At 62.2% G+C, this 24235-nt stretch overlaps 3 protein-coding genes across 20 annotated transcripts; 1 reads left to right on the forward strand and 2 right to left on the reverse strand.

The window, feature by feature from the left end:
- Positions 1 to 351: 351 nt before the first annotated feature.
- On the reverse strand, positions 352 to 11558 carry SLC25A23 (solute carrier family 25 member 23). 4 transcript variants are annotated; one of them, XM_051828999.3, is made up of 11 exons: positions 11206 to 11558; positions 10213 to 10339; positions 9569 to 9656; positions 9127 to 9238; positions 8022 to 8180; positions 7779 to 7931; positions 7490 to 7597; positions 6572 to 6739; positions 3237 to 3387; positions 2123 to 2303; positions 352 to 1702 (listed from the first exon to the last, which is right to left on the reverse strand). In XM_051828999.3, the coding sequence occupies exons 1-11, from the start codon at positions 11359 to 11361 to the stop codon at positions 1663 to 1665; spliced, it is 1443 nt and encodes a 480-aa protein (XP_051684959.2). In that variant the 5' UTR covers positions 11362 to 11558; the 3' UTR covers positions 352 to 1662. The 4 variants fall into 4 exon arrangements, with proteins under 4 accessions (XP_051684959.2, XP_089172330.1, XP_089172331.1 ...); XM_089316204.1 differs by having other exon boundaries at positions 1632 to 1768; positions 11206 to 11498; XM_089316205.1 differs by lacking the exon at positions 352 to 1702 and having other exon boundaries at positions 1980 to 2303; positions 11206 to 11498.
- CRB3 (crumbs cell polarity complex component 3) lies at positions 10338 to 15927 on the forward strand. 11 transcript variants are annotated; one of them, XM_070058763.2, is made up of 10 exons: positions 10338 to 10752; positions 11819 to 12231; positions 12364 to 12458; positions 12700 to 12925; positions 13054 to 13209; positions 13394 to 13482; positions 13835 to 14001; positions 14664 to 14740; positions 15115 to 15258; positions 15610 to 15927. In XM_070058763.2, the coding sequence occupies exons 7-10, from the start codon at positions 13920 to 13922 to the stop codon at positions 15679 to 15681; spliced, it is 375 nt and encodes a 124-aa protein (XP_069914864.1). In that variant the 5' UTR covers positions 10338 to 10752; positions 11819 to 12231; positions 12364 to 12458; positions 12700 to 12925; positions 13054 to 13209; positions 13394 to 13482; positions 13835 to 13919; the 3' UTR covers positions 15682 to 15927. The 11 variants fall into 11 exon arrangements, with proteins under 11 accessions (XP_069914864.1, XP_069914865.1, XP_069914866.1 ...); XM_070058764.2 differs by having other exon boundaries at positions 12700 to 12784; XM_070058765.2 differs by having other exon boundaries at positions 12770 to 12925.
- DENND1C (DENN domain containing 1C) lies at positions 15832 to 24169 on the reverse strand. 5 transcript variants are annotated; one of them, XM_008252903.5, is made up of 23 exons: positions 24041 to 24169; positions 23205 to 23269; positions 23066 to 23109; positions 22917 to 22966; positions 22514 to 22633; positions 22345 to 22414; positions 22115 to 22195; positions 21956 to 22021; positions 21822 to 21875; positions 21625 to 21735; positions 20781 to 20881; positions 20653 to 20698; positions 20450 to 20551; positions 20232 to 20357; positions 19515 to 19619; positions 18927 to 19017; positions 18789 to 18829; positions 18516 to 18587; positions 17591 to 17635; positions 17410 to 17517; positions 17174 to 17241; positions 16860 to 17067; positions 15832 to 16748 (listed from the first exon to the last, which is right to left on the reverse strand). In XM_008252903.5, exons 1-23 carry the CDS (start codon positions 24055 to 24057, stop codon positions 16134 to 16136), a joined length of 2406 nt encoding a protein of 801 aa, XP_008251125.2. In that variant the 5' UTR covers positions 24058 to 24169; the 3' UTR covers positions 15832 to 16133. The 5 variants fall into 5 exon arrangements, with proteins under 5 accessions (XP_008251125.2, XP_089172327.1, XP_017195569.2 ...); XM_089316201.1 differs by having other exon boundaries at positions 21956 to 22039; positions 24041 to 24159; XM_017340080.4 differs by lacking the exon at positions 21956 to 22021 and having other exon boundaries at positions 24041 to 24159.
- Positions 24170 to 24235: the final 66 nt, after the last annotated feature.

Raw genomic sequence — 24235 nt, forward strand, 5'->3', positions numbered from 1 at the left:
CGCCGCTAGGCGGAGGATTAGCCTAGTGAGCCGTGGCGCCAGCCCCCAGTTTTTTTTGTCATCTCAATTCCAGCTTCCTGCTAGTGGGGAGGCAGCAGGTGATGGCTCAAGTACGTGGGTCCCTGCCACCCACACGGAAGGCCTGGATGTTGCTCCTGGTTCCTGACTTCAGATCTGTCTGCCTCTCAAACATAAATAACTAAATACAAAATTTAAAATATAGGAAAAGCTGGCAAGGGGGAGACTGACTCCAAGGTGTCGCTGGGTGTCGTGGCAACGGGCCTGCCCTCCCTGCACGGCTCCAGGTGGTCCCACAGCCTCCCGCCCCTTTTCAGTAGAAACCACAACAGAGGAGCTTAGAAAATTTATTCCTTTTGTTCGTTTCCTTTGAAATGACACACGCAGGCAGGGAGGTGGAGGGTGGAGGCGGAAGTCATGGGGGGGGGGTCCTCCAGCCACCCCCTCCAGCATCCCAGTTCCTCTTTCGCAGAACCTCAACATGGGGCTCCCCAAGGACTGGTGAGGCGTGGAGAGAGGGGTCCCCCAATTCTCCTAAGCTCAGAATCCAAGTATAAAGTGCAGAACATTCGAGGGTGGGGAGGGAACTGGGGCGGGTGGGGGAGGGGAGTTTGCGCCTCCTCTCTCTGGTAGAAAAATAGACCTGGAGTTGAGTTTGGAGGTTCGCGTGTGTGCAAGTGTGGTCCTCGTGGGTTTGGTCCCGGCTTCCGACTCCGAAGCCTGGGGAGGGGCTGGCTGCGGAGCCTGGCATCCCCGCCCGCTCCCCAAATGAGTGGCCTCTCCCGAGGAAGGGGGCACCTGGGCACCGGGAGGGTTATTAAACCATGCAGTGGGAAGGGGAGGGAAGATGCCACAGAGGGTGCGTGCCGTGGTCTGAGGGGGGCAGTTTCCCCACAGGGCCAGGTGTGGCCATGCTGGGAGGTTTGGGGGGGACCTGGCATCTTTCTGTGCAAGTGGGGGGAGCTGCATTACTTTCCTTGTAGCCTGGCCAGGAGTCAAGCCATGGCAGGACCTGCGACAGACCCAGGTTTTCTGGAGCCTGGTGGTGAGGACCTGGGCATCCGTGGAAGGTGGAAGCTCCTTAGGGTAATTCCCCCAATCACTGGGAAAGGGAGAGAGCTCTGGGCTGCAGCACGAGGGAGCCACGATGCTGGGATCAGACTACGGGGACCTAGACTTGGGGGTGGAGGAGGGTGTGTGAACATTCAGGATCCAACCAAAAGCCAGGGGTTAAGAGCTTGGGATCCAGTGCTGGAGCTGGGGAGTGGGGGTCTGCCTTCTACAGATGTGGTCTCAGTATCCGGTGACTGGGGTGAAGGGACCTGGGATCTAGAATCTGGAATCCAGCAGCCGCAGTTGCCAGGATCCACCTGCTGTGCATCTGGGCTCCCGCTGGTTGTGGTTTTAGGAGCCAGGATCCAGTGGGTCGGGGCTCGGGAAGCTGGGATCCAGGGTTTGGGGAACTGAGGGCGTCGCACTTGGAATGCAGGGATCTGGCAGTCGAAGCAGAAGGGTCTGGGACCCCCGTGTCGAGGTAAAGGAATTCAGAAATCCAGTGGCCGGGGTGAGGGGATCTGGGATCCAGTGCTTGGGGCCCCGGGCTCTGGCACCGCATTGTCAGGATCCTGTGGCTGAGGTTTCTTGTCATCCAGAATCCAGTGGCTGAGCTTGGAGATGCAGGGCTCTCGAGGCAAAGGGATCTCAGTTCGCCAGTGGGGTGGGGGAGCCAGGATCCAGAGGGAGCTAAGGTCTGGGTGGTGAGGTACGGGGCTGGGGTTGGGGGACGTGGTTGCACAATCAGGACCCATTTGCTGAGCTGTGGGGTGTCCAGTGGTTGACCTGAGGTCCACTTTGGGGTGTGGAGGTGCAGGCTCCAGTGTGTAGGGGGATGAGGGTTAAGGGCGGGGGTGTGGATGACCTTGGATCTTGCAGTTCAGGTCTCAGACAGGAACAGTCAGGCTGCAGGGATCTGGGACTGGGTGGTGGGGAAGGATCTGGGATCCACCTGGCTGGGTCGTCAGTCTCCAGCGGCTCAGGTGTGGGGAGGTCAGAATCGGGGTGCGGGAGCTTGTGAGGGAAGAGGGGAGGGCTCGGGGTCCCTCACCTGGACGTGACCCCCAGGGCCTGCTTCATGTTCTCGTAGACCACGTAGGAGATGCTCACGGCCGGAACGACCTTCATGAAGTTGGGCGCGATGCCCCGGTAGAGGCCCCACACGCCCTCTTGGGCCAGGATGTGCCGCAGCAGGCCTAGCATGGAGTGCTGGGGGGCGCCCTCCACGGAGGCTGGGGGGGCGGGGCTGGGTAAGGCCTCCGGTCTGTCCCCCTGTCACTTGTCCCTCCCCTGCCTGGGCACAGCTGGGATTGGCCACTGTGTGTGCAAGCACACACATGTATGCATATACACGCGTGTACACGTGTGCACAATGCATTATGCGTGTGCATGTATGCACCCGTGTGTAGACATACATGTGCTTGTGTGTGCACGTGTGTTTGTGCATGCAGTATGTGTAACCATGTATGCATGTGCTTGCGTGTGCACATGCATGTGTGTATTGGTAGAAATACAACCCTGCCGTCATTCTGCCTCCCTCCTCTTCCTAGCTCCTCCCCACTCATTCTCCCAACCTCTGTTCCAGAGCCAGCCCTCCCCGGGGGCCCTCCCAGGCACAGTCTGGCTCCTCCTCCCGTCCCTTGTTCACCCCTAAGTCGGTACTGAACAGTGGAATGGTTTATTTGGCGTCTCATCTCCTTTCGGGCCCTGTGAGCTCCATGAAGGTAGGGGACCCCGTCCACCTTGGGTGCTGATAATTCCACCCCCTCCCCCTCCCGCCAGTGAAAACTAAGAAATTTCCCAAGGAAATTCTCAACACAGATCCAGGGAGAGTGGGGGGCGCCGAGTGGAGGGGGGAGAAAGAAAATGCAGAAACAGTCAGGGGCCTGGCCTTGAGCTGCCTTCCCCCTGGCCGGCCCTTCCCCCTCGCCGTCACCCACCCTGCCAGGGCCCGAGGCACCTGTTCTCCCCAGGCAATGATCCCAAGGGACACAGGACTCCCATCCCCTGTCCCGAGAAGGGCTAGGACCTTAGCCAAAGCCCTCTCTAGATCCTGGAGGATCCCAGCCCAGGACCCGACTACAGGGAGCTGGGCCCCATGGGGTGTGCCTTTCCCTTCCTCGTCCCCCTCCCACACCCCCACCCAGACTCCAGCCAGGCCTCACCTTGGGCCTGCATGCGTGTCCGGACCAGGGCCAGGGGGTAACTGGCTATCTGGCCGCAGGTGCTGGAGACGGTGCCGCAGGCCAGGAGCACGAGGATCCCCGGGTTGGCCGACTCGTGGCTGTACTGCTGGAGCCACCGGTTCTTCAGGGTCTGGAGTGGACAAAGGAGCAGGGTGGATTGGGGGTGGCGCGGCCGGTTCTCGTAGAGCGCCGGGTCCCTCTCGGCAGGTGCTTTATCTGCTCATCACCACCCTCTAAGGAAGACAGCTTTAGGGGCCTCTGCACTGTGCCTGGGACCTGTGTGTGGGTCACCTTCCATGGCACAAAGGACTTCCCCAAGGCGGTTAAGGACCTTGAGAGGCTGGGGCTGGGGATTATCCTGGATTATCTGAGCGGCTCCCATGTCATCCTCACCCAGTCCTTACGAGAGTGAAGAGGAGATACGCGGGCAGCTATCTGGCCCAGCGGTTAAGACCCCTGCAACCCACACCGGAGTAGCTGTGGCATCAGTTCCTGCCTCCAGCTTCCTGTGCGCCCAGGGCCCCGGCAGGCAGGAGCGCCAAGTACCTTGGGATACTTTGTTATACTTTGTTACAACAGGCTGGGGAACCTCAGGCAGCTCCCCTAAACAGCTTCGGGAGGAGACTCCCTGGCCTCCTAGCTCTGTCTCAGGGTCCACTCTGGGGAGACGGCCAGGGCTACTGTTCCCTCCGCTTCAGAAGGAGTTACTTGCCCAAAGCCACAGAATAAAGCTGAGACTTGGGGCAGGTGTATGGAGCAGACAGTCAAGGCCACTGTCCCCTATCAGAGAGCCTGGAACGCAGTCCCGGCTCCTCTGATTCCCGCCTTGCTTCCTGCTAAAGCGCTGGGGAAGCGATGGCTCAGGACCACATGGATTCAGTTCCTAGGTCCTGGTTTTAGCCTGGCCCAGCCCTGGCCGTTGTAGGCATTTGGGGAGTGAACCCTAGGATAGAAGATCTCTCTTTCTTCCTCTGGCTCTGCCCAAATCCTTGCCCCAAAGCCCCTGAACCTTTCTTTTTTTTAAATTTTTGACAGGCAGAGTGGACAGTGAGAGAGAGAGAGAGAGACAGAGAGAAAGGTCTTCCTTTGCCGTTGGTTCACCCTCCAATGGCCGCCGTGGCCGGTGCGCTGTGGCTGGCGCATTGCGCTGATCCAAAGCCAGGAGCCAGGTGCTTCTCCTGGTCTCCCATGGGGTGCAGGGCCCAAGGACCTGGGCCATCCTCCACTGCACTCCTGGGCCACAGCAGAGAGCTGGCCTGGAAGAGGAGCAACTGGGACAGAATCCGGCGCCCCGACCGGGCCTAGAACCTGGTGTGCCGGTGCTGCAAGGTGGAGGATTAGCCTATTGAGCCACGGCACTGGCCTTGAACCTTTCTTTTTCTTAAAAAAAAAAAATTGACTTATTTGAAAGCCAGAGTTAGAGAGAGTGAGGGGGAGAGAGTACTCTTCCATCTGCTGGTTCACTCCCCAAATGGCCACAACAGCCGGGGCTGCGCCAGACAGAAGCCAGAAGCCAGGAGCTTCCTCTAGGTCTATGCTCCCACATGGGAGCAGGGGCCCATCTCCCGTTAGCCAGGAGCTGGATCTGAAGTGGAGCAGCCAAGACTTGAACCAGTGTCCGTGCAGGATGCCGTCATTACAGATGGTGGCTTAACCCATTGCACCACAGCGCTGACCCTAAGGTACATTCTTATAGTAATGCAAAACAGACTAGGTCCTTCGTTAAAAAAAAAAAAAAAAAAAAAAAAAAAAAGCTCAACAGCTGGTGATGTGGCTCAGTGGATTAAGCTGCCACCTGTGACAGCGGCAGCCCCTGCGAACCCCGATTCAAGTTCTGGCTGCTCCATTTTTTGATCTAGCTCCTGCAAAGGTGCCTGGAAAAGTAGCCAAAGAAAGGTCCAAGTGTTTGGGCCCTTACACCCACCTGGGAGACCCGGATGGAGTTCCTGGCTCCTGGTCATTGTGCCCTATGTGGGTAGTGAACTAGCGGATGGGAGATCTCCCTCTTTCTCTTTGTCTCTCCCTCTCTCTAACTCTGCCTTTCAAATAAGTCAAACAATCTTTACCAAAAAAAAAAAAAAAAGAAAAAAAAGAAAAAAAAAAAGATTCCATTTCAAGACAGCAGCGGCAGGCCGGCGCCGCGGCTCACTTGGCTAATCCTCCGCCTAGCGGCGCCGGCACACCGGGTTCTAGTCCCGGTCGGGGCGCCGGATTCTGTCCCGGCTGCCCCTCTTCCAGGCCAGCTCTCTGCTGTGGCCAGGGAGTGCAGTGGAGGATGGCCCAAGTCCTTGGGCCCTGCACCCCATGGGAGACCAGGAGAAGCACCTGGCTCCTGGCTCCTGCCATCGGATCAGCGCGGTGCGCCGGCCGCAGTGCACTGGCCGCAGCGGCCATTGGAGGGTGAACCAACGGCAAAAAGGAAGACCTTTCTCTCTGTCTCTCTCTCTCACTGTCCACTCTGCCTGTCAAAAAAAAAAAAAAAAAAAAAAAAAAGACAGCAGCAGCGGCAGGGTCTCCAGGCGGGGGGCCCGCTGGCCTGGCACAGGAGGCACAGTCGGGAACCGGCTCTCTCTGGTCTGGGCTGGCACAGACTGGGGTGGGGGGGGGGCGGAGAACATCCAGGGCTGTGCTCATTGGGAGGAGCTGGTGATGTCATCCAGGAAAAAGATCAAACCAAGGGATAAGGCCCCCCCTCGGAGGAGAACGCAAAAATTCTCCATGCCCGCCTCTGCCTCAGCAAACCCCAAGATGCTGCTGGGGTGGGGGTGGGGTACGGTTTCTATGGCGACGGCTGGGCTCACTCGGGCAGGCCTGGAGACAGAGGCGGGCTCCGATACACACTTCGGGCATGTCTGACGTCGTCCTTCCTGCTCTTTCATGACTGTGTGGGCTATAGTGGTCCCCACCTTTCGGGTGACCCACCATGGCTGACTTGTAAGCTAAAGGTTCTTGCAGGGGTGGGCGCTGTGGCGTAGTGGGTCGAGCCGCCAGCTGGGACGCCAGCATCCCATACGGATGCTAGTTCAAGTCTCAGCTGCTCCACTTCCAATCCTGGGGCTCCTGCACCCACCTGGGATGTTCAAGGTGAAGCTCCTGGCTCCTGGCTTCAGCCTCACCAGCCATTGTAGTTATCCGGGGAATGAACTAGTGGGCCGAAGATATCTCTCTCTCTCTCTCTCTCTCTAACTCTTTCAAAATAAATAAATCTTAAAGAAGAAAATTCCTGCAGTGGAAGAGTGGAAGCCGGGAGGAGCGAGCCCAGGGGAAGGAGTGTGCTGTGGGTGGGGTGGGGGAGGGGCGGGGAGCCCACGAACCTCGTAGACGGCCAGGTCGATGCCCGCGTAGGGGATGATGCCCAGCACGTTGGGCAGGTAGCCGCGGTAGAAGGCTCGAGGCCCCTCCCGCTCCAGGATCTGCCTCGCGCAGTCCAGCAGCCCCTGGTACTGGCCGGTGCGGCGCAGCGTCAGCCGCGTCTTCAGCACCTGCGGAGGGCTCCGTTATTCCTGGAAGAAAGTCCCCTCCCCCACTCCTGCCAAACCACTAACACCCAGAAAAAAAGACAGCTGGAGACTGGCACGCCTGGAAGGATGGCATGGGGCAGCCACCACTAAGCCTCCACCCAATATCTTATGCCCTTCTCCCTGAACAATAGAATTTTCAACAAATACACAGCCACTAGAGAGAGACACTACTGTCCCCAGCTTCCCTAAGTCCAGGCCAGTGACACAGAAGCAGAAAAGAGGATACATGACTTTGAAAAAGCCTCTTTAAGGTATTTTTCCTTCTTGGTCGGCATGTGGAATGTGATGAGAGGAGCACAAGCAGCTATGTTGGTCCACGAGGTGGATGCCACAATAATACGACATGATTGACAGAAGGCAGCATCCCAGACTTCTGACACTCCGAGGCCACCACCCCAGGCCCCAGCGGATCTTCTCTAGACCCCAGTTAACGTGGTTTGAGTGTTCCGTCACTTTCAGCACCCTAACGAGGCACGCTGCACAGTTTGGAACTGGCCGCGATTTCTCCGAACACAGCGAGACCCAGAAATAACCTCCCCAGGAACAAGCAGTCCATCTTTAGACAAAAAAGCTAGCTCCCAAAAAGACTGCTGTCCCAGTGTGAAGGTATAACTCCAGCTGGTGGGGGGAGCCTGACAGGCTACACCCCCGGGCACATGAAGAAGTGGTGAGGGCCGGTCCCCCACCCTGCGCCAGGCCTCTCCTCCTCACCTCCATGGGGTAGATGATGGTCTGCGCTGTGGCGCCAGCCAGGGAGCCGGCCACAAAGCGTTCCTGCACGTGCAACGTCTCCTGCTGCCCCCGGATGGCCCGCTTGATCTGGGGGGGGGTGGGACACAAACTCAGGGGCGGGGCCTTCTGTGCATCCACCGCACTGGCCTGCTGTGGGCAGCATGCAGGCGACAGATGCTTCCTCCCGGGGTCTCCTGCACCTCCCCACCCCAAGCCTAACCCCACGGGGCCTCCAGCCCAGCACGCCACCCCTGGCACCTGCCCGCACCTGCTCGTAGGCCATGAACTTGATGGCCGACTCCGGGGCGATCTTGAGCACGTTGATGCCGTTGCCGCGCCACAGGGAGAGGACGCCCCCCTCGCGGATCATGCTCTGCAGGCCCCCCAGGATGTGCAGTCGGTTGGTCTTTGAGGCGTGGACCTGGGTGCAGAGAGAAAGGGGCTGTGTTGTTCCCACCCACCTTGGGTCCAGGCCTGGGGCAAGAGGCTGGGCCCCTTCAGGGCCCCTCACCTGCATGAAGACTTTGAGGCGGTCCAGGGGGGCCGTGCCTGTGCGAGACACGGCCCCTGCCACGGCGCCGGCCACCAGCTGCTTCCACCACATGCCTGTGAGTTTCTCCTTCTGGGAGAACTCATCCGGCACCGTCAGGCACTCGCCGATGTCCAGGACCTGAGGGTGAAGGGGCCACGGGCGTCAGGCCACGGCAGGGTAGGGACACAGGACTCGGTCCTAAACGAGGATTCTCTCCACGAGCCCCTGGATACCCCAGGGGGTCTGAGGACGAATCTCGCTCGGACAGCTCGGGAGGTCCCTATGGATCCCATGGGATGCCACCAAAACCTGCAATCAGGGGTCTCCCTGTAAGATCCCAAGATCATTCCTGAAGACCAGCAAACCCCACCGAAGGATCCTACTCAATCGGCTGCCACGCATAAAGACCCCTCGGAGGGACCCCACTGAAGGGTCTCCATGCGAAGATTCCTCCAGGGCCATAGGAGATCCTACCAGGAAGCAGCCCATGTAAGGATCCCAGCAGGTCCCCACCCCTGGGCCTCACCAGATCACATAGGGATCCCTCCCGCCCCGCCCCCTCCAGCCAGGGTCCACAGACAGAATCCCCAAGCAAGGCCCCCATGGATCCTCCAGGGTGGGGGTCTCCCGATATTCCATCTCACGGATGGATCCCTCCTAATGCTATCAGATCCCACGAGAAGAAATTCTTGGGACCCCGGAAGGCAGTGGCTTTCCTAACTTTTCCGATCAGCAGTAGGATCCTTTATGAGATGAAGAGAACCCAGCAGGAGTGGAGGGAGCTGTGTGGGTTGAGGGCGGGAGGCCTGGAGCCCCATCTGGTGTGTTCCTTCCTCCCTGCACCCCCAGTCCCTACCCGCTGCCCCTCCCCTACCCCGCACCCCAATCAGAGAGCAGAGGCTCCCAGATGGGGCTCCAGGCCCAGGAGGACACCAACAGCTTCCTCCCACTCCAGTTGCCGCCAGCCAGGGCCACCTCTGGTGGAGTGCTGGTCTGGCCACGGCCTGGGGAGACCAGAGCAAGGCCCCTGCACACCGGAGGAGAAGGTTCAACTGTTGGGCTGCAGGCACCGCCCCCAGCTCACTGTGGAATGCTTCCAGAAAAACAGCACATCCTCCACGTTTTCCAGGGAGTGCAGCAGGAAGTGATCGCGCCATTCCTGCCAGTCAATGGTCATCGTGCCGTCTCGGTCCATGCTGGGGGGTGGCAAGAGGACAGGCTCAGTGGCTGGGGGTCGGGTGCCTCCCGATTCTGCAGGTTTGCAGGGAGACCCTGAGCGTTGTGGATTCGCCCCACGCCTAGCCGTGTTCTAAGCCCGGGCCACCGGCTGTCCCAAGTTGGTTCCTCCCAGAAGCCTTATGGGGGAGATGGTATCATCGCTCTCATTTTATAGAGCAGGAAACTGAGGCTCAGAGAGAGGCAGCGACTGCTCCGGGCTCCGCCTGATTCCAAAGTTCAATGCGGCAGCTCCACCCACCTCCCCGGGGGGTGGGGGGCGGAGCTACCTGGGACCCCCAGCGACTCACCTGTGCAGAATCTTCTGGGCTTGTTCCAGCGAGATGGAGATGCCCAGAGCTCGGAAACTCTGCTGGATCTCAGAGACATCGATGTGACCTGGGCGGGGGCCGAGGCAGGCAGGATGTGTGTGCGTGTTGGGAGGGACCCCAGGGTTAAGGAACGGGACATCTCGGAGCGGCCCTGGCGGAGCTGGACTCAGGGCAGCCCAGGGTGAGGTCTGTGGCCGCGCTGTCAGGGATTCCTGATCCGTCGGGATCAGAGATGTGGGCTGTGTGGTATCAGGGTGCGTGTGCGCGGGAGCATGGTCCTCTGTCCTATGAGTGCATGAATGGATTCAGGGTCCCCACGCCGCAGGGCTCCAGGGACAGAGTGAGAACCCAAAAGATGCTATGAGGGAGGGTCTCTGTCCCACACTGGACCCAAGAGCAATGCAAGGCGAGGGAGGATAAAATTGGGGGTCCCACTCCAGGAAGGAAGAGGGGGTGGGCTGGGCTGGCTGGGCCTCGAACCACCTAGCTGGGGGGTGGGGTGGGGTGAGGAGAGCTCCCGAAATAGCCTGTGAGTCATTCAGGGACTCTAGCCCTCCCCTCGCTGCCCAGCAAGGCCAGCCCCCGCCCCCATCGCCGCGGCCCGGCCCGTGGGCCTTACTGACCGTCCTGATTTCGGTCAAGGCTGTGGAACATGAGCAGCAGGCGCTGCTCCCGCTCTTGCAGGTACTGGGAAAATTCCTCCAGGTTGAGCCCTGCATCTGGGTCAGCGTCACCCTCGGGGGAGATGGCCTGGCAGCCGGGAAGGGAAGGAGACAGACGGGGAGAGAGCTCCAGGAGACTGCCGCCTGCCGAGGGGCAAGCCGGGAGCCCCCCAGCGCCTAGAGGAAGGGCCGGGGGGGACACACCCGCTCGCCCCAGAAGCTCACTTCTTCCCGGAAGCCCAAGACCACAAGATGTGTGCTAGGTGTGTCGCCCGGCTCCAGCCAGCAAACTGAGGCCTTTCATTCAAGGTCACAGGGCTGGGAGGCGATGACCTTGGGCTCTTGTCTGCCAAGCATGTCCAGCTAGCTGCCCCTTAGCAAAGCCCGTCCACGTGGTAGCCTCAGGAGTTCCCTCTCAGAGAGTCCCTGGGCCACCGCCAGCCAGGTGGGAGTTCTGTGGAAGGGGCTGTGAAGAGACTACAGGGGCACCTGGGGCCACAGGTATGGAAGACACCTGCAAAGTGGGAGGGGGCTGGGGCTGGGGGGGGGTTCCTGCCTTGGGCCGGCCTCCGCAGACAGCACTGGGTTCCTGCCTGGGGCACCCGGGGCAGCGAGCCAGGCCCGGGAGTGGGCAGGCCAGGCCAGGTAAACAGAGGCTGGGAGCCCAGAGGACGGCCGCGGAGGGCGTGTCTCTCCGAGGTGGGTTTGGGGCGCGGCTCCGGGAGCCCTGCAGGTCCACAGGAGGGTGTATCCCGGGCAGTGGGGCAGGGAGCTCCAGGCCCTGGGGAGGGGGGGTGCAGTCGCAGGCCAGACCCAGGGTGCAGGGGGCAGGGAGAGAGCAGGAGGTCCCTGGGCCAGCCACAGGTGGTCCTGGCGGCCGGCCGCGCGTCCCCGTGCGCAGATTGGGGAAGTGGGGGAGGGTGTGTGTATGTGTGTCGTCTCAGCAGGGGGTACCTGTCGGGCGCCGAGGTCTGGGTCGCCCCCGCCCAGCCTGGCCAGTCCCTGGCGCAACTCGTGCACGTCCACGCGGCCATCCTTGTTACTGTCCAGCTCCTCGAAGAGGCGACCCCAGCGCTGCCGCCGCTCCGCGTCGCTTGCGCCCCCCCGCATGGCGCCCGCCCGGGGGGGAGGGGAGGCCCGGCTGCGGCGGCCTCGGCGGGGGCTTGGCGGCTCCCCTCCCCCCCCGGGGCCCCGCAGGGCCAGCTCCGCGGCCACGGGCAGCGCAGCCTCCGCGCGGCCCGCCGGGCTCTGGCACTTGCGGGAGGTGATAACCGCTAGCCGTCGCCGCCCGCGCCAGATCTTACGTCTCCTCCCCCGGCCCGCATTGGTGAGGTGAAAGGGGGGGGGGACGGGAAGGAGGGGGCCGAGGGCGGAGCTGGGGGCGTGGGGAGGGGAGCCTCAGCTGCTCCGGTGCTGCACAGCCGAGGGAACACCAGAGTTTCAGCCTCTGCTGCCTCAGTTTACCCACTTCTCCTTTACCCCAAGGGGACTAGCAAAGTAGATGCCCCGGGGTTGGGTTTCGTAATCTCCTTCCACCTGACCTCCTTCCTTTACTAATCCTCTTTAGGAACTAAAGTTCTCGCTTTTCCCTGACGTACGCGTGAGCCTTGCGCCATCCAGCGCTTTATCTGCCCGCTCGCGCTTATTGTATTCCCTACTGAGCCACCGAAACAGAAGATCAAAACGCGAAGCTCTCCCTCAATCCCTTCATCCCGCCCGCGCGCCTGCTTTCTCAGCCCACTCGGATCGGGAAACGGAAGATCAACGCGCGGCCCGGCGGCCAAGTCGCTCTCCTATTGGCCAGAGCCGCCAGAGCGGCGCCCGCCCGCCCCTCCCCGTCCTCCCACCTGGGCGGGGCCTCCCCGCGGAGCCCGGGCAGCCTTGAACCCCGCAGCCCCAGCGCCCGCCCGGCCGTCTTAAAGGGGCCGCAGCGGGATCCAGACACCGGGCCAACCGCTTCCTCGGGACCGGCGTGAGGAGGTCTTAGCAGCGTCCGGGGCACGCCTGGGGAGCAGGGCCGGGTGTCTGCGCGCTGGGGGCGGGGCCCCACCCGGCCGCGCTCGGTGCACCTGCTGAATGTCCCGTCCTTGGCTTTCTCGGACTCACCCTTAGGAGGGAGGTCGGCCAGAAACCCTGGACCGCGAAGAGTGACCACAGTAGCCGACCCTGAGCGAGCCAGTGCGGTGCACACGCCTCGACCCTGGAAGGTAGGCGGTGCTGTCTGTCCCCAAGAAACGGGGTCCGTTACCCGTCAGCCGCCACTTTTCACCCAGGAGTTCCTCCGCCTGGGGGTGGGGGTCTTGTTATTATCCTCAGCCTTTATCCAGAGATGCAGCTGGGAGGGCACCTTTGGCTCCCTGTCTGGCCTCAGCTCCGACAGGTGTGTGCTGGGACAGGTGCGTCCCAAGCTCCCTAGCGGATGACTGCATTCACAGCTGTTTCTTGCAGGTGCTCTCCGACCTGGAGGGACGAGGATGATTCTCCCATGGCGCTCTCCCAAACAGGTGTTTTCTCACAGGTGCATCTCTGACAGGTGGGCCTCAGTATGCGCAAACCTTTGTCCTGTTGATCCTCCCCAACTCTGTGCGTCCCTGTGCGGATGTCTCTCCTCGTCTGGGCTTGACTCCATACAGGTGCTCCCCGTCTCGACTTCACAGGTCCTTTCACTTCACAGGTATGTTTCTCAACAGGTGTTGCTCCAGCCAACCCCCCTCTGCCGATTCCTACCCCCCACAGAAACAACCCCCCGACAAGGATGCCCTCTTCGTGGATGAGCCATGCAGCTCGTCTTTCCAAAAACAGGTGTATTCCAATCCAGACCGTGTCAGTCAGCTGTCCGATTCATTCGTCCATCCAGCCATGCTCCGTGCGGATGTGATTCAGCGCGGGTGGCTCCCGTGCGCCCTCCCACGGGAACATCCGTGCACGCGGCTGCTACACAGGTCTGCTCCCCTCCAGGTGTGTAGCACACCGCTCTCTTCTCATTAGGCCCCATCCGAGTGCCCTCCTGCACGAGCGTCTACAAGTTTGGGTGCGATCCTGCACACACACCCGTCATCCAGGTGTGAGGTTCCTCTCACACCTGCGCGCTTTCGCCTAGTCTCTTACCCCTCCCCTTTATGGAACTGGGTTCCCGTTACAGGTGCGCCCGCGGCGCGGCCCCGCCCCCTCTGGGCTCCGCCCTCCTATCTAGGCTCAGGTGCACAAGCCGGAAGTGCGCTCCCCTCCCAGGTGAGTGACTAAACTTTCCGGGTCACATGAGCGGGCGGGGCCGGTGGGGTCGGACCGAGCGACCGACGCACTGACCGAGGGTTGGAGTGAGGGACCCGGGACAGGGAACCTGTGCGAGGTCGAAGACGCCCGGGCCAGGTAGGGAGGAAGGGCGCGCGGCTTAGCCCGGCGTTCTTCCCTTTTCCGCAGCCCGGGAACGCGCGCCCGGGAGTTAATCTTTAATCTCTGACCTCTGGCGGCGGGGGGCGGGGCGGGACTCCGGGGTGCCCTGGTACGCGTCGCCTCCCCCGTGGGCCTGCGCCCGGGTCCGGCCGCCGACCCCAGGCTTCGGCTTCTCTCCTCCCGCGCCCAGGTGCCCAGTCGCAGGTACCCCCGGCCCGTGATGCGGTAGCAGTGGCGCGCTCCCGCCTCGGCACCACCACCCCGGCGCCGAGCCCATGGCGACCCCCGCGCTGGGGCTGCTCCTGGCGATCGGCCTGCAGCTGCTGCCGGCTCGCTGGGGCCGAGCCTGGGCTCAAGGTAGGAGCTGGCCGCCGCCGCCGCCGGGGGGCCGGGAGGGGTCCGGATTCCTGGCTGGTTCTCTCTCTGCTTGGGGGTGGGGCGTACAAGTGCTGGGTACAGAGAGGGTCAAGAATTTGGGGAGCTGGCCTGGGAGGTATCGGAGTTGGGATTTTTCTAGTTTCTGCCTTGGGCTGTTGGACTTGGTGTTGAATATCTCGGGTGCCTGGCTGTATGGTGGGAGTTGGGGGGTGGTGGGTGGCGTGTGTCTCTAGGCTGTGTTTCTGCTGGGGCTGGGGGCAGAGGCTTCCGGAGGGGGGGACTCTGAGTCCTGGTTGACAGGTCTGGCTACCTCCGGGTGTGCACCCAGCATGCTAGTCATTCCTTCAGTTTACTCCAGTTTCGGGAGCCTGGGGGGAGGTGTGAGTCAGACACTCCCCGGGGAAAAGGCAGGACCCGCCCACATCCTTAAGGTCGAGAGGCTGAGAGGTGAGGGGGAGGGGGGAGGGGGGTTTCGGACACTTCCTGTGATAATAGCCTTGAACAAACAACTGGAGGCTGGGTACCCCCTGCAGGGCCCTAGGAGCAAACGCTAGGGGCTTGGGAGCAGGGGGCCGCCCAGGGAGGGAAGAGAGGGGCTGAGATGGGAAGGGTGAAGGGACTGACTTGTGCTGTCCACGCAGCTGTCTCCACACCGGACCTGCATTTAAATGATACCAGCAGTGTCCCGCCTACGAGCCCCAGCTCCAATGGGGGCCTGGTGAGTTGGGGGTATCGGTGGGAAGAGGGGCAGCTGGGGTGGGGAGCAGGTGGAAGCCACTAGACCCACTCCCTCCCCAGCGGTGGCAGGTCACCGGGCCAGTGGAGGGTCCCAAGTGGAAGAGACCAGAATAGTGATGGGGCAAGTGGGCAGACCCCGAGGGGGACAGGAACCTCCTATGCTTTTCAGGAGCCCCAAGCAAGCAGGTGAGGTGAGGGCAGGAGTCCCAGATGCAGCAGGTGCATCTGAGACACGGTAGGAGGGGCGGGGACCAGGTCACCAAAGTGGCAAAGGTGTGTGTGTGTGGGGGGGGAGGCGCTGTTGGGAGCCTCAGACCCAGGTGGGTCTCACCTGCCCCTGTCCCCTCTGCGCAGTCCCAGGGGGCCATCACCGCCATCATTGTGGTCTTCTCCATCCTGGGCGTCCTGGTTGTGGTGCTCCTGTTGGTACTGCTGGTGCGGAAGCTTCGGGAGAAGCGGCAGACGGAGGGCACCTACCGGCCCAGCAGCGAGGAGCAGGTGGGTGCCCGGGCGCCGCCGCCTCCCAACCTCAAGTTGCCCCCGGAGGAGCGGCTCATCTGAGTGCCTAGCCCCACTGCAGCCGACACTACTGCTCAGGACTACCCGGTGCTCGCTCTCACACAGCAGCCGCCGCTGAGACACTGGCCTCTGAAGGCGCCCAAGGACTTGGGGGGCCGTGGGGGGGCGCCGCCCAGTGGTCCTCTCTGTAGCGCATGCTGCCTCTGCTTGGTGCCTCTGCCTGCAGCTGGGGCTGCGGGGGCTGGGGACCCGCCTCCTTGCTCCCTGCACCTCCCACCTTCCCTCTGCGGCCCCAGGACAGCCCCCACAGCCCTCTCTCCTTTCTTTCAGTTCTCCCATGCAGCCGAGGCCCAGGCCCCCCAGGACTCGAAGGAGACGGTGCGGGGCTGCCTGCCCATCTAGGTCTCCTCTCTTCCATCCATCTTCCTCCCTTGCTGTGTAACCTGGGGGGAGATGCTGTGGCCTCCCTGGGCAACCAGACTCACTCAGTGTTTAGGAATAGAGGGGGGGGGGCGAGGTGCTTCGAAGTCTGCTCGGAGGGCAAAGGAGGGTGGGGCTGCTCAGTTTGTATATATTTATATGAAATTGCCAGAGAGAGAGATAATAAAAGCCGTTTGAGCTGCTGCAGGCATTAGCCTGGCTGGAAGAGACAAATGAAGACATGAGTTGCAAAGTTGCAAGGACCTCAGAGGATGGAGCAGGGAGGGCTTCCTGGAGGAGAGGGTCCTTGGAGGGGGGCCGGGGGGTGGAGTGAGTTTCAGGCCCCGGATAAAAGCACCAGGAAAAACAGCTTTAGGCTCTTGCAGCTTTATGGCGGGGCACTGGGGGTCTCTTCCAGGCTGCCGATCCGATCCTCAGCCTTCAAAACACTTTTTCAGATCAGCCACTCGGGACTGGCTCCTGGCTGGGGGCTCCTGCCAGTTTCGGGGGGGTGCTGTGGGGGCACAGGGGGCTCCTAGTTCCTCATGGGGCTGACAAGGAGCAGGCTCTAGCGAGACCTCGGGAGGCTGAGCTTGGGGGTGCCCTGGAGAACCGGGGTCCAAGGAAAAGTCCAGAGGCTGGGAGGTGCAGGCAGGCTCCGAGTTGGGGCTTGGAAGTTGAGGGCTTTCTGGGGGGCTGGGTTGGGTGGGTGCTGCGGAGAGCCTAGAGCAGGGGCTGTCCAAGGCTCCGGAATCTTCAGCTGCCTCTCGGGGAGGGGACAGACGAAGGATGAGGGGTTCCACGAGAGGAGGGAGTTGGGGGTGCCCCTGGCTGCTGGGGTCTGCGGAAGCCATAAAGGACTGGGATGTGGAGATGGTGTCCCGGTGGTCTCCGGCAGGCAGCTGGGGATCGGGATTCTCTGAGGTGCAGGTGGCATCCAAAGCCGGGGCGTGCTGCAGGAGCGACAGGTGCGCAGGCAGGGACAGGGGCTGGGGCTCTGGCGGTTTCCCATACTCGGACTGCCATCTCTGTCTTCCCAGTATGTCAGGCTGGGCAGGGAGGAAGCACAGGCAAGGTGCTGGACTTTAGATGGGCGAAGCTGGCAGGTTGCCCCGGGCGTTTGAGGCAGCTGGACCGGGCAGCAGTAGCGGGCTTCTCACCAGGCTGAAGCAGCTGTCCAGGTCCCCTCTGTGACAGCAGTCTAAGCTCTGGCTTGGCCTCAGGCTGCCCATGCTCTTGGCTCCCACGCTCAGGCTGTCCAGAATCTCACTCAACAAATCCAGTTCCTCTCCGGACCCCAAGAAGCTGCCGTCCAGGGCTTCCTCCGCCCAGGGGCTCTGCACATCCTCGGGGCTCAAAGAAAGTGTCCTGGGTAGGGGGAGGACAGGCAACCTCCAATATTTATTTCCCTGCGTGCTGTGGGGTTTAGGAGCCCATCTTCCCTGCATCAGCCCCAGCCCTCTTTCAACCTCACCCTTGCCCTAAGGACTCAGAAGGACCCTCTTCCAGCCGGAGTCTCTTGCTGGGACGCAGGGGCCGGTTCTGCACAGAGACAGATTTGGGGAAGGGGTAGACTCAGGAGCTGCAGAGTCCTAGGGTCCTAGAGTCCTTCTGGAGGACAGGGAGTTGGTAGCCAGCATCAGCTATGGGGGGTGGGCGAAGGAAGGAGAGATGTCCCTGGAGGAGGCGGGGGAGAGGCAGCTGCCGTACCTGTCCGAAGTGGTGGGTGATGGGCAGGCGCTGTTGCAGGCGGTCTGATCGGCTGGTGAGGGCGGGGGCCCTCAGAGAGCCTCCTCTCTGCAGGCCGGAGTCCCCATCCTAGGAAAAGGATGCCTGAGACGGGAGCCCCTTCCTCCACCTGCTTGGGGCATCGGCCGTGGGCGGGTCTTACCTTGTATAGCAGTAGGCTCTGCATACCCTTCAGGCTGCTCTTGGCCTGTGGGGGAGCAAGGGCTACTTAGACCCAAAGGTGACTGGGACCTGGACAGCCCTGTGTCCGGCTCTGCGTGGCCCAAATATACTCGTGCCTCCCATGCCCCGCCTAAGAAGTCCACGCAAACTTTCACCTCTTTGGCTAAGACAGAAGGAACATTCCTGGAAGAAGGAATAAGTCCCAAATCAAATGGGGAGTGGCGAAACCACATTGTAAAAATGTGTCACTGTCTCCAAGCCGAGAACAAAACGGAATGCGTGACACTCCGCTGCAACGGTTGGCTCCGGGAGACCTTTGGGCTCGGAAGAGACAGACGCCAGGACGGATGCTGGGATTGTCCCTGCTGAGGGGGACAACAGATGCTGCCGATGATTCTTGGCTGTCGATTTTCAGTAGGCAAGAAATGATCCCCACAAAAACTGGGGATGGTTGATGGCAAATAAAAGTGGGAAGACTTATTCGTGGTTTAGCGACTGGTTACGTTCTGATAAAAACGTTCATTCTTAAATAAATGTTGGGAGTCAGAGCATCCAAACCCCAGGGCCGGTGTTGTGGTGCAATTTGGGAAATACAGGAATGCCAGTTCCAGTCTGGCTCCCTGCTAAGGTGCCTGGGCAAGCAGTGGAAGCTGGCCCAAATGCTTGCACCCCTGCCCGCCCTGTGGGAGACCCAGATGGAGTTGTGGGCTCCCAGCTTTGGTTCGGCCCAGCCTCCAGCCTTTGTGGCCATTGGGGGAGTGAACCAGCAGATGGAAGATCTCTGTCTCGCCTTTTCTCTCTTCCACTCTTTCAAATAAATCTTAAGAAGAAAGTCCCATTCCCCAGGCAGGGTTGCAATGTCCTTTCCTCCCTCCCTCCTGCCACCCCGGCAGGCGCAGGCTCACCGAGCGGTACATGTGCCTGACGGCTGGTTGGGTCTTGGCTTTGACCGAATTCAAGAGAGCACCCCCACCTTTCTGGGAAGAGAAGACACCAATGGAGACAGGCGTGGGCCCCTGGGTCGCTAGAACTGGACCCCAGGCCCCACCTCCGCACTCCCCTCTCTGCTGTGTGTGGCTGGACGAGTGTGCTCCCTCTCCAGCTGCTCACCTGTTGGTGGGGGGGGAGGGACTACCGATCCCATAATAAGCACTGTGTTAAGGGTTGGGTGTGACTACCTTGAGACTGTCAGCCCAGAGCTGGTAGGAGCGGATGGTGCCTGGAGTGGGGAGAGAGCACACAAGATGATTCCCAAAGGCAGGCGCAGGCTCTGGGTGCTGCTGGGTGGGTGCCTGGGGGCCGGGCTCCCGGCTCACCTGAGGAGGTCCCGCAGCAGGTGATCTCCTGCTCAAAGGCATCGGAGAAGCCCTCGCCGGCGTTGAGCTTCTCCAGTCTGCCTTCGATGAACTATGGAGGGGCAGAAGGTGGGGGTTTCTGACTGCTAGGACTGGGGTGTCAGCCTGTCCTTAAGCTATAGAAGCCCCCACCCCACCCCCACTCAGGACCTGTCCCCAGGGGGTCAGATCTCACCTCACAGAGACCCGGGAGCCTGGAGTACTCTGCCCCACACCAAAGGACCCTGGAGTCCCCTCCCCCACTCTCCTAGGACGCAGGAGCCGTTGCCTGCCTGCCTCCCCCTGCCATGGAAAGGGAGTTCCGCACAGACCCCCAGCCCGGATCAGGAGGATCCCGGTTAGGGGCCCCAGAATTTGGGCCCACACTAAGCCTCCCAGGGGTCCAGGAGTAGGTATTAGGAACCAAGAGTTCAGTCCAGTCTTCTTCAACTGCGGGCGTGGGAGTGGGGAATTCCCCCAACCCCAGCCCCGCCCGCAGCATCGCCCCTCCTCTTCGACCCTGGAATGCACCTCCCGCCGGGCGCCTCCGCCCTTAGGGCTCCGGCACACCTGTTTGAAGAGCTGCAGGTGCACGGCGCGCCGGTGGAAGGCCTGCAGGGGCGCCCCAGGCTTCTGGCTCAAGAAGGCTTCCTCGTTGAAAGTAATGGGCTGGCCCTGGGACAAGGACCCGCATCCTGAGCTCCCTTGGCCAGCAGCGACTTCCCGAATCGCACCAGCTGGCCCCCTTGCAAGCACCGGTTGGGCGCCTGTTGTCTGTGGGTGGCGGGGAGGAGGTGACCCTCCGTCTGGGGGTGGGGGGAGGTGGGAGCCACGGAGGGCTGTGGGCGGAGCTGGGCTGGAACCTGACTCAGGTGTTCACAGGTGAGGCGAGGCGGGGGCACTGGTGTAGGTGAGCTGGGACAGGAGGGGGACCCAGGTGCGGCATGGGAGAGGGGGCAGAGGACGGCAGACGCTCAGATCACACTGCAGACCCCCAAGATTCTCCAAGCCCTGGTTTCTCCCTGCAGAAAATGGGACCAGGGCAGCGTCCATCTCCCAGCTCTGCCGTGCGCCCGCAAACTGGCATCCATCGGGCGCTCGCTCCATGCCAGGATGCCAGGCACTCTTCCAAGGGAGTGGGTTGTGCCGCCTCGCCCACGCGTCGACCCTTGTGCGTGGTGACTCTGGGAGTCCCATTTTACGGATGGGCAGAGGCACACCCGGGAAGCCCAGCCCAAGCGCCTGGCGTCGTCCTTACTGGAAGCCGCGCCCACCCTCCCGGCTTACCTCTCTGCAGAGGAGCGCATCGCGGTACCCTCCGAACAGGCGGGCCTGGGCTTTGAGGAAGAGCCGGGACACTCCTTCCCCGGGGCTCAGCGCGGCCTTTCTCAGCCGCAGCCGCAGCAGCGACACCTGGGGGACAGAGCGGTGGCGCTAACCAGGGCAGGTGCGCGGCCTCCGCGCGGCCACGAGCAGGACTGTGTTGGGGGACGGGGCACACTGACCACGTCTGGGGGCAGCGCCTGCACGTCGTCGAACGGCGTCTCCAGGGTGTTGGCGTCCACGTCCATCACCACCACGTCCTCTAGGCCTTTGTCCCGCACTCTCTGTCAGGGAGGGCGGGGGAGCCAAGGAGCCCGGGCTGGGGACATGGAAGGGGGTGGGTGGGTCTCTCCCGTTTCCACCATCCAGGCGGGCCTGTGCTCACCTCCACGAGACTGGCGTGCACTCCGATGAGGTAGGGCATGGGCGCGCTGCGGATGGAGGGATCGGGGTCACGCGGGCGCCGCCCCCTCATCCCCCAGGCCCGCCCGCGCTCAGCCCCGCTTTCCTCACCAGCAGTAGTCCAGCAGGTGCGGGGGCAGCGTGGGGATGAGCACGTGCTCCCAGCGCATGGGGTACAGGAGCCCGCAGGACGCGTGGACGCACGACGTCAGCTGGGGACGCGCGGGGGTGGGTCGGGGAGTCAGGGCCTGGACTCCCAGCTTCCGGGGGCCTCTCCGAGACCGGGGCTGTCCCCGCTCCACGTCCTACGTCCCCAGGCTCCTGCCCCTCCTCCCCCGACCCACCGCAGCGAGGCAACTCTGAACGTTTTGGGAATCAGGTGGAGACCAAGAATTAGGCTCATTAACGGTGCTTTGAGCGGGTGGAGCCGGAACCCAGCTCATCCTGCCCGGTCCTTCGGTTCAGGGGACCAAGCTAGCAAGCAGTGCTCCTCCTAGATCCCTCCCCAAAGCGCAAAACTATCACTCGCTTCCAGTGACTCCACCCCCCAATAGGCGGGGCTAAGATTAAGCCCGCCCCAGTCCCGCCCCTAGGAGTGGAGCCAGGGCGCATATACTGGCCCTACCCCTAGAGGGGAGGAGCTGTAAGTAAGACTCCGGGCCACGCCCCCAAAGAGGTGGAGCCAACAGGTCCCCTCTATCCTCTAGGGGCGGAGCTAAGGCAGAGCCAGGCCTCTTCTGGTCCATAGTGGGTGGAGCCTTGATTGAGCACGGCCCCCAAAGAGGAGGAGCTACAACAGCCTCTGCGGATTCCCCCTCTTAGAGGTGGAGCCGGGACTTTGCCTCCAGGTCTCCGAGGGTGGAGCTGGAGCTGGTAATCAGCCACCTCCCCACGACCCCGTCCCCAAGTGGGAGGAGCCGCGCTTGCCCCGCCCCCGGCCGCTGCCCCGCCTCACGGTGCTGAGCTTGCTGGAGACGAGCAGGACTCTCCGCTCGGCCAGGAGCGCCGCGAACAGCCCCACGATGTTTTCATCCGTCACCGCCACCACCAGCTCCGTCAGATTCCTCTGGGGGAATGGAGGGGCGCGCTGGGGTCCGGCACCCCCCTCTCTGGGTTTTGGGACCCTACTGGCGCCCCCAGATTCCCACTCACATTCTCAGGGATGGATGGCAGGCGGTCGGCGTCCGGGGCCACGAAGCAGGAGAGCTGTCGGGGGACATGGGCGGTGGTGGGAATCAGCCAATCAGGGGGCTTGGGGGCTCCCGGGGTCCCCGAGCCTCACTCACAGGCCTGCTGGTCCCGGGGGCAGGGGGCAGGACGCCGTGCACGCTGGAGCCCCGCGCTCCGCCGCCCTGGGTGGGGGAGGGGAGCTGTGTGGTCCTCAAAGGCTGGGGTGCAGCCTCCCCATCCACCTTCTCCAAGCTCTGGGTCTGGGGGCAACTCACCAGGCCCAGCCCGGCCGAGGTCTGGCTCCCAGGCAGGGTTTGCTGCTGCAGATTTAGTAAAAGATCCTTGACTTCGGAAACCTGGGGAGGAGGCGTGCGGGGTGAGGGTGCCTGGGGCACTCTGAGAGGATGGCTCAGGCGAGGTGGTCTCAGGCCAGGCCTGGCTGTGCTGGGAGGGGCTGCGGGCTTATTGGGGGTAGGTGCTGAGCAAGAGGGGGCGCCGGTCTCACTTGGTCCTGAGCTAAGAGGTCCCCCACGGTGTTCAGTAGCTTGTAGAATACCTCAAACCAAGGCAGGTGGCTATGGAGAGAGGAGACAGGTTGCAGGGAACGCCCCTTTCCCGCCCCCTCCTAGGCAGAAGTCCTTCCCACCCGCCCACGGACCCCCTGGAGCCCACACCTGAGGATGCACAGGCAGCTCCGGGCTCCAGCTCGCAGGCGGCAGAAGCCAAATCTGCGGTTTCCGGCCAGGTCCGTCAGGGCAAAGGTGAAGTGCTGTGCTGCGGGGCTGGGGGGCTCCCTGGAGGTGGCAGAGGGTCCCAGAGAGGCCCGCATGTCCTAAATCCACTGCCCCACCGTTCCAGGGCTGCCTCACCTGTCCTGGCTGGGGCCCTGCGTGTGTGGGTTCCTGGTTGTCAAATGCCTGAATGTCTCTGGGTATCAGGGTGCCCCGGTCTGAATCCCCAATTTTGCGTGTCCCTTGATATCTGAGTCCCCCGAGTCTCTAGTCTCTGCCCACACAGGTCCCTAATTGTCAGGGGTCCTGAGCCCAAGTCCCTGCTCACTTGGGCTCCGCTCCGTACCTTTCCACATCAAAAGGGAAGCAGAACTTCGGCACCATGTGCACGGCCTCCTGAAGTGGACAGAAACACCGGCTGCTGGCCTCACCCCTGGGCTCCAAGTGCAAGCTGTAGAGTTCCCTCCCCTAGGGGACCAGCCCTGGCCCGCGTACCTGGTCCCTGAAATCTGGGGGAAACTGCCACAGGATGGGTGGCTCTGTAGGGAGAAGCCGGCCTCTAAGTTCCCAGCTCCAGGCCCACGATCCCCCTGCCACCCTCATCCCCACCCCCATCCCCTTGCTCCCAACTCACCGGCCTGCAGGGAGGCGGGGCAGGCCGCCTCAAAAAACCAGTCAAACGCAGCGGGGGGACTCCCCCTGTGGGAACACAAAGGTTCGGCAGCTGCACAGACTTGCTTGTGTGTGTGTGTGTGTGTATGCCATCCTGCACACATGTGTGATTGTGCATGGGTGTACATGTGTATGCATGGCTGTGAGGATGAGGTGGACCAAGAACAGGCAGCCAGCCGTGCATGTGTGTGAAGGCGTGACTTGTATGTGTGCACATGCATGTGTCTGAATGCATTCCCGTGAGCCTGTGAGTGTGAAACTGCCCGTGGGTGCAGGGGAGCGACATCCGCCTGTTCTGTGAGCCCCATGTGTCCCCTGCCCGGAAGACCTCAGGGGCCCCTGCTAATGCCCCCCCCCATTTCTCATCAGAGGAAGGAGAGCAGGTGCCGGGTTCCAAGTCTGGCCGTCTCTGCCCTCCCCTCTTTTCCCTCGGAGGATGCTGGGACTTGGGTGCGGGGAGGGGGGGCCAGCTGCACACACCCCACCCAGCGTTTCACCCTCATCATGCCACCGGGTCACCCCCTCACATGGATCCCCAGCTGCCCTTCCCCGTACCCATCACCCATCCCCCTGACCCCCGGCAGGAAACACCCCAGAGACCCACAGGCGTGCGCTCTCCTGAGCTGCAGACAATCTCCCAGAGCCAGAAGGAGGGAGGCAAAGACCTAGGGTGCAGGCCACAGCCGAGGGTCCTCCCGATTCCTGCTTTGCCCCCTGCGGGTCCCTGCACCTCCCCTCTGCGCCAGTTGGGCTGGGAATTCTTGCCCGGGAGGATGAGGGGAGAGGTCAAGCTCTTACTCAGTGGTGGATCCCATGGTCCCTGCCGGGCTGAGAGGCCCGGGGCCGAGTCCCCAGGGGTCCTGGGGGCCTGTGCTTGCTCAGGGCCCAGGCCCTGCGCCGGCTCAGCTTCCTGTGTGGCTGAGAGAGGAAGTTTAACGGGTGACGTCCCTGGGGCGGAGGCCCCTGCCCCCACCCACAGGGAGAAACCCAGGC

Source organism: Oryctolagus cuniculus, chromosome 16 (genome assembly GCF_051225735.1).
Source record: "Oryctolagus cuniculus isolate XC-2025 breed Fujian yellow rabbit chromosome 16, ASM5122573v1, whole genome shotgun sequence".
In the NCBI taxonomy this organism is placed as follows: domain Eukaryota; kingdom Metazoa; phylum Chordata; class Mammalia; order Lagomorpha; family Leporidae; genus Oryctolagus; species Oryctolagus cuniculus.

Excerpts from the sequence above, each read along its gene's own strand:
- SLC25A23 (XM_051828999.3), bottom strand. The coding sequence starts at position 11,361 with ATGCGGGGGGGCGCAAGCGACGCGGAGCGGCGGCAGCGCTGGGGTCGC. Across the intron at positions 10,340-11,205 it reads CAGACCTCGGCGCCCGACAG|GCCATCTCCCCCGAGGGTGA; the intron begins GTACCCCCTGCT and ends CCCGGCTGCCAG. Across the intron at positions 2,304-3,236 it reads GACACGCATGCAGGCCCAAG|CCTCCGTGGAGGGCGCCCCC; the intron begins GTGAGGCCTGGC and ends CCGCCCCCCCAG.
- CRB3 (XM_070058763.2), top strand. The coding sequence starts at position 13,920 with ATGGCGACCCCCGCGCTGGGGCTGCTCCTGGCGATCGGCCTGCAGCTG. Across the intron at positions 14,002-14,663 it reads GGGCCGAGCCTGGGCTCAAG|CTGTCTCCACACCGGACCTG; the intron begins GTAGGAGCTGGC and ends CTGTCCACGCAG. Across the intron at positions 15,259-15,609 it reads GGCCCAGCAGCGAGGAGCAG|TTCTCCCATGCAGCCGAGGC; the intron begins GTGGGTGCCCGG and ends CCTTTCTTTCAG.
- DENND1C (XM_089316201.1), bottom strand. Across the intron at positions 22,040-22,114 it reads CCTCGGCCGGGCTGGGCCTG|CTCCCCTCCCCCACCCAGGG; the intron begins GTGAGTTGCCCC and ends AGGACCACACAG. Across the intron at positions 17,068-17,173 it reads TCTGAGTCCTTAGGGCAAGG|GACACTTTCTTTGAGCCCCG; the intron begins GTGAGGTTGAAA and ends CCCCCTACCCAG.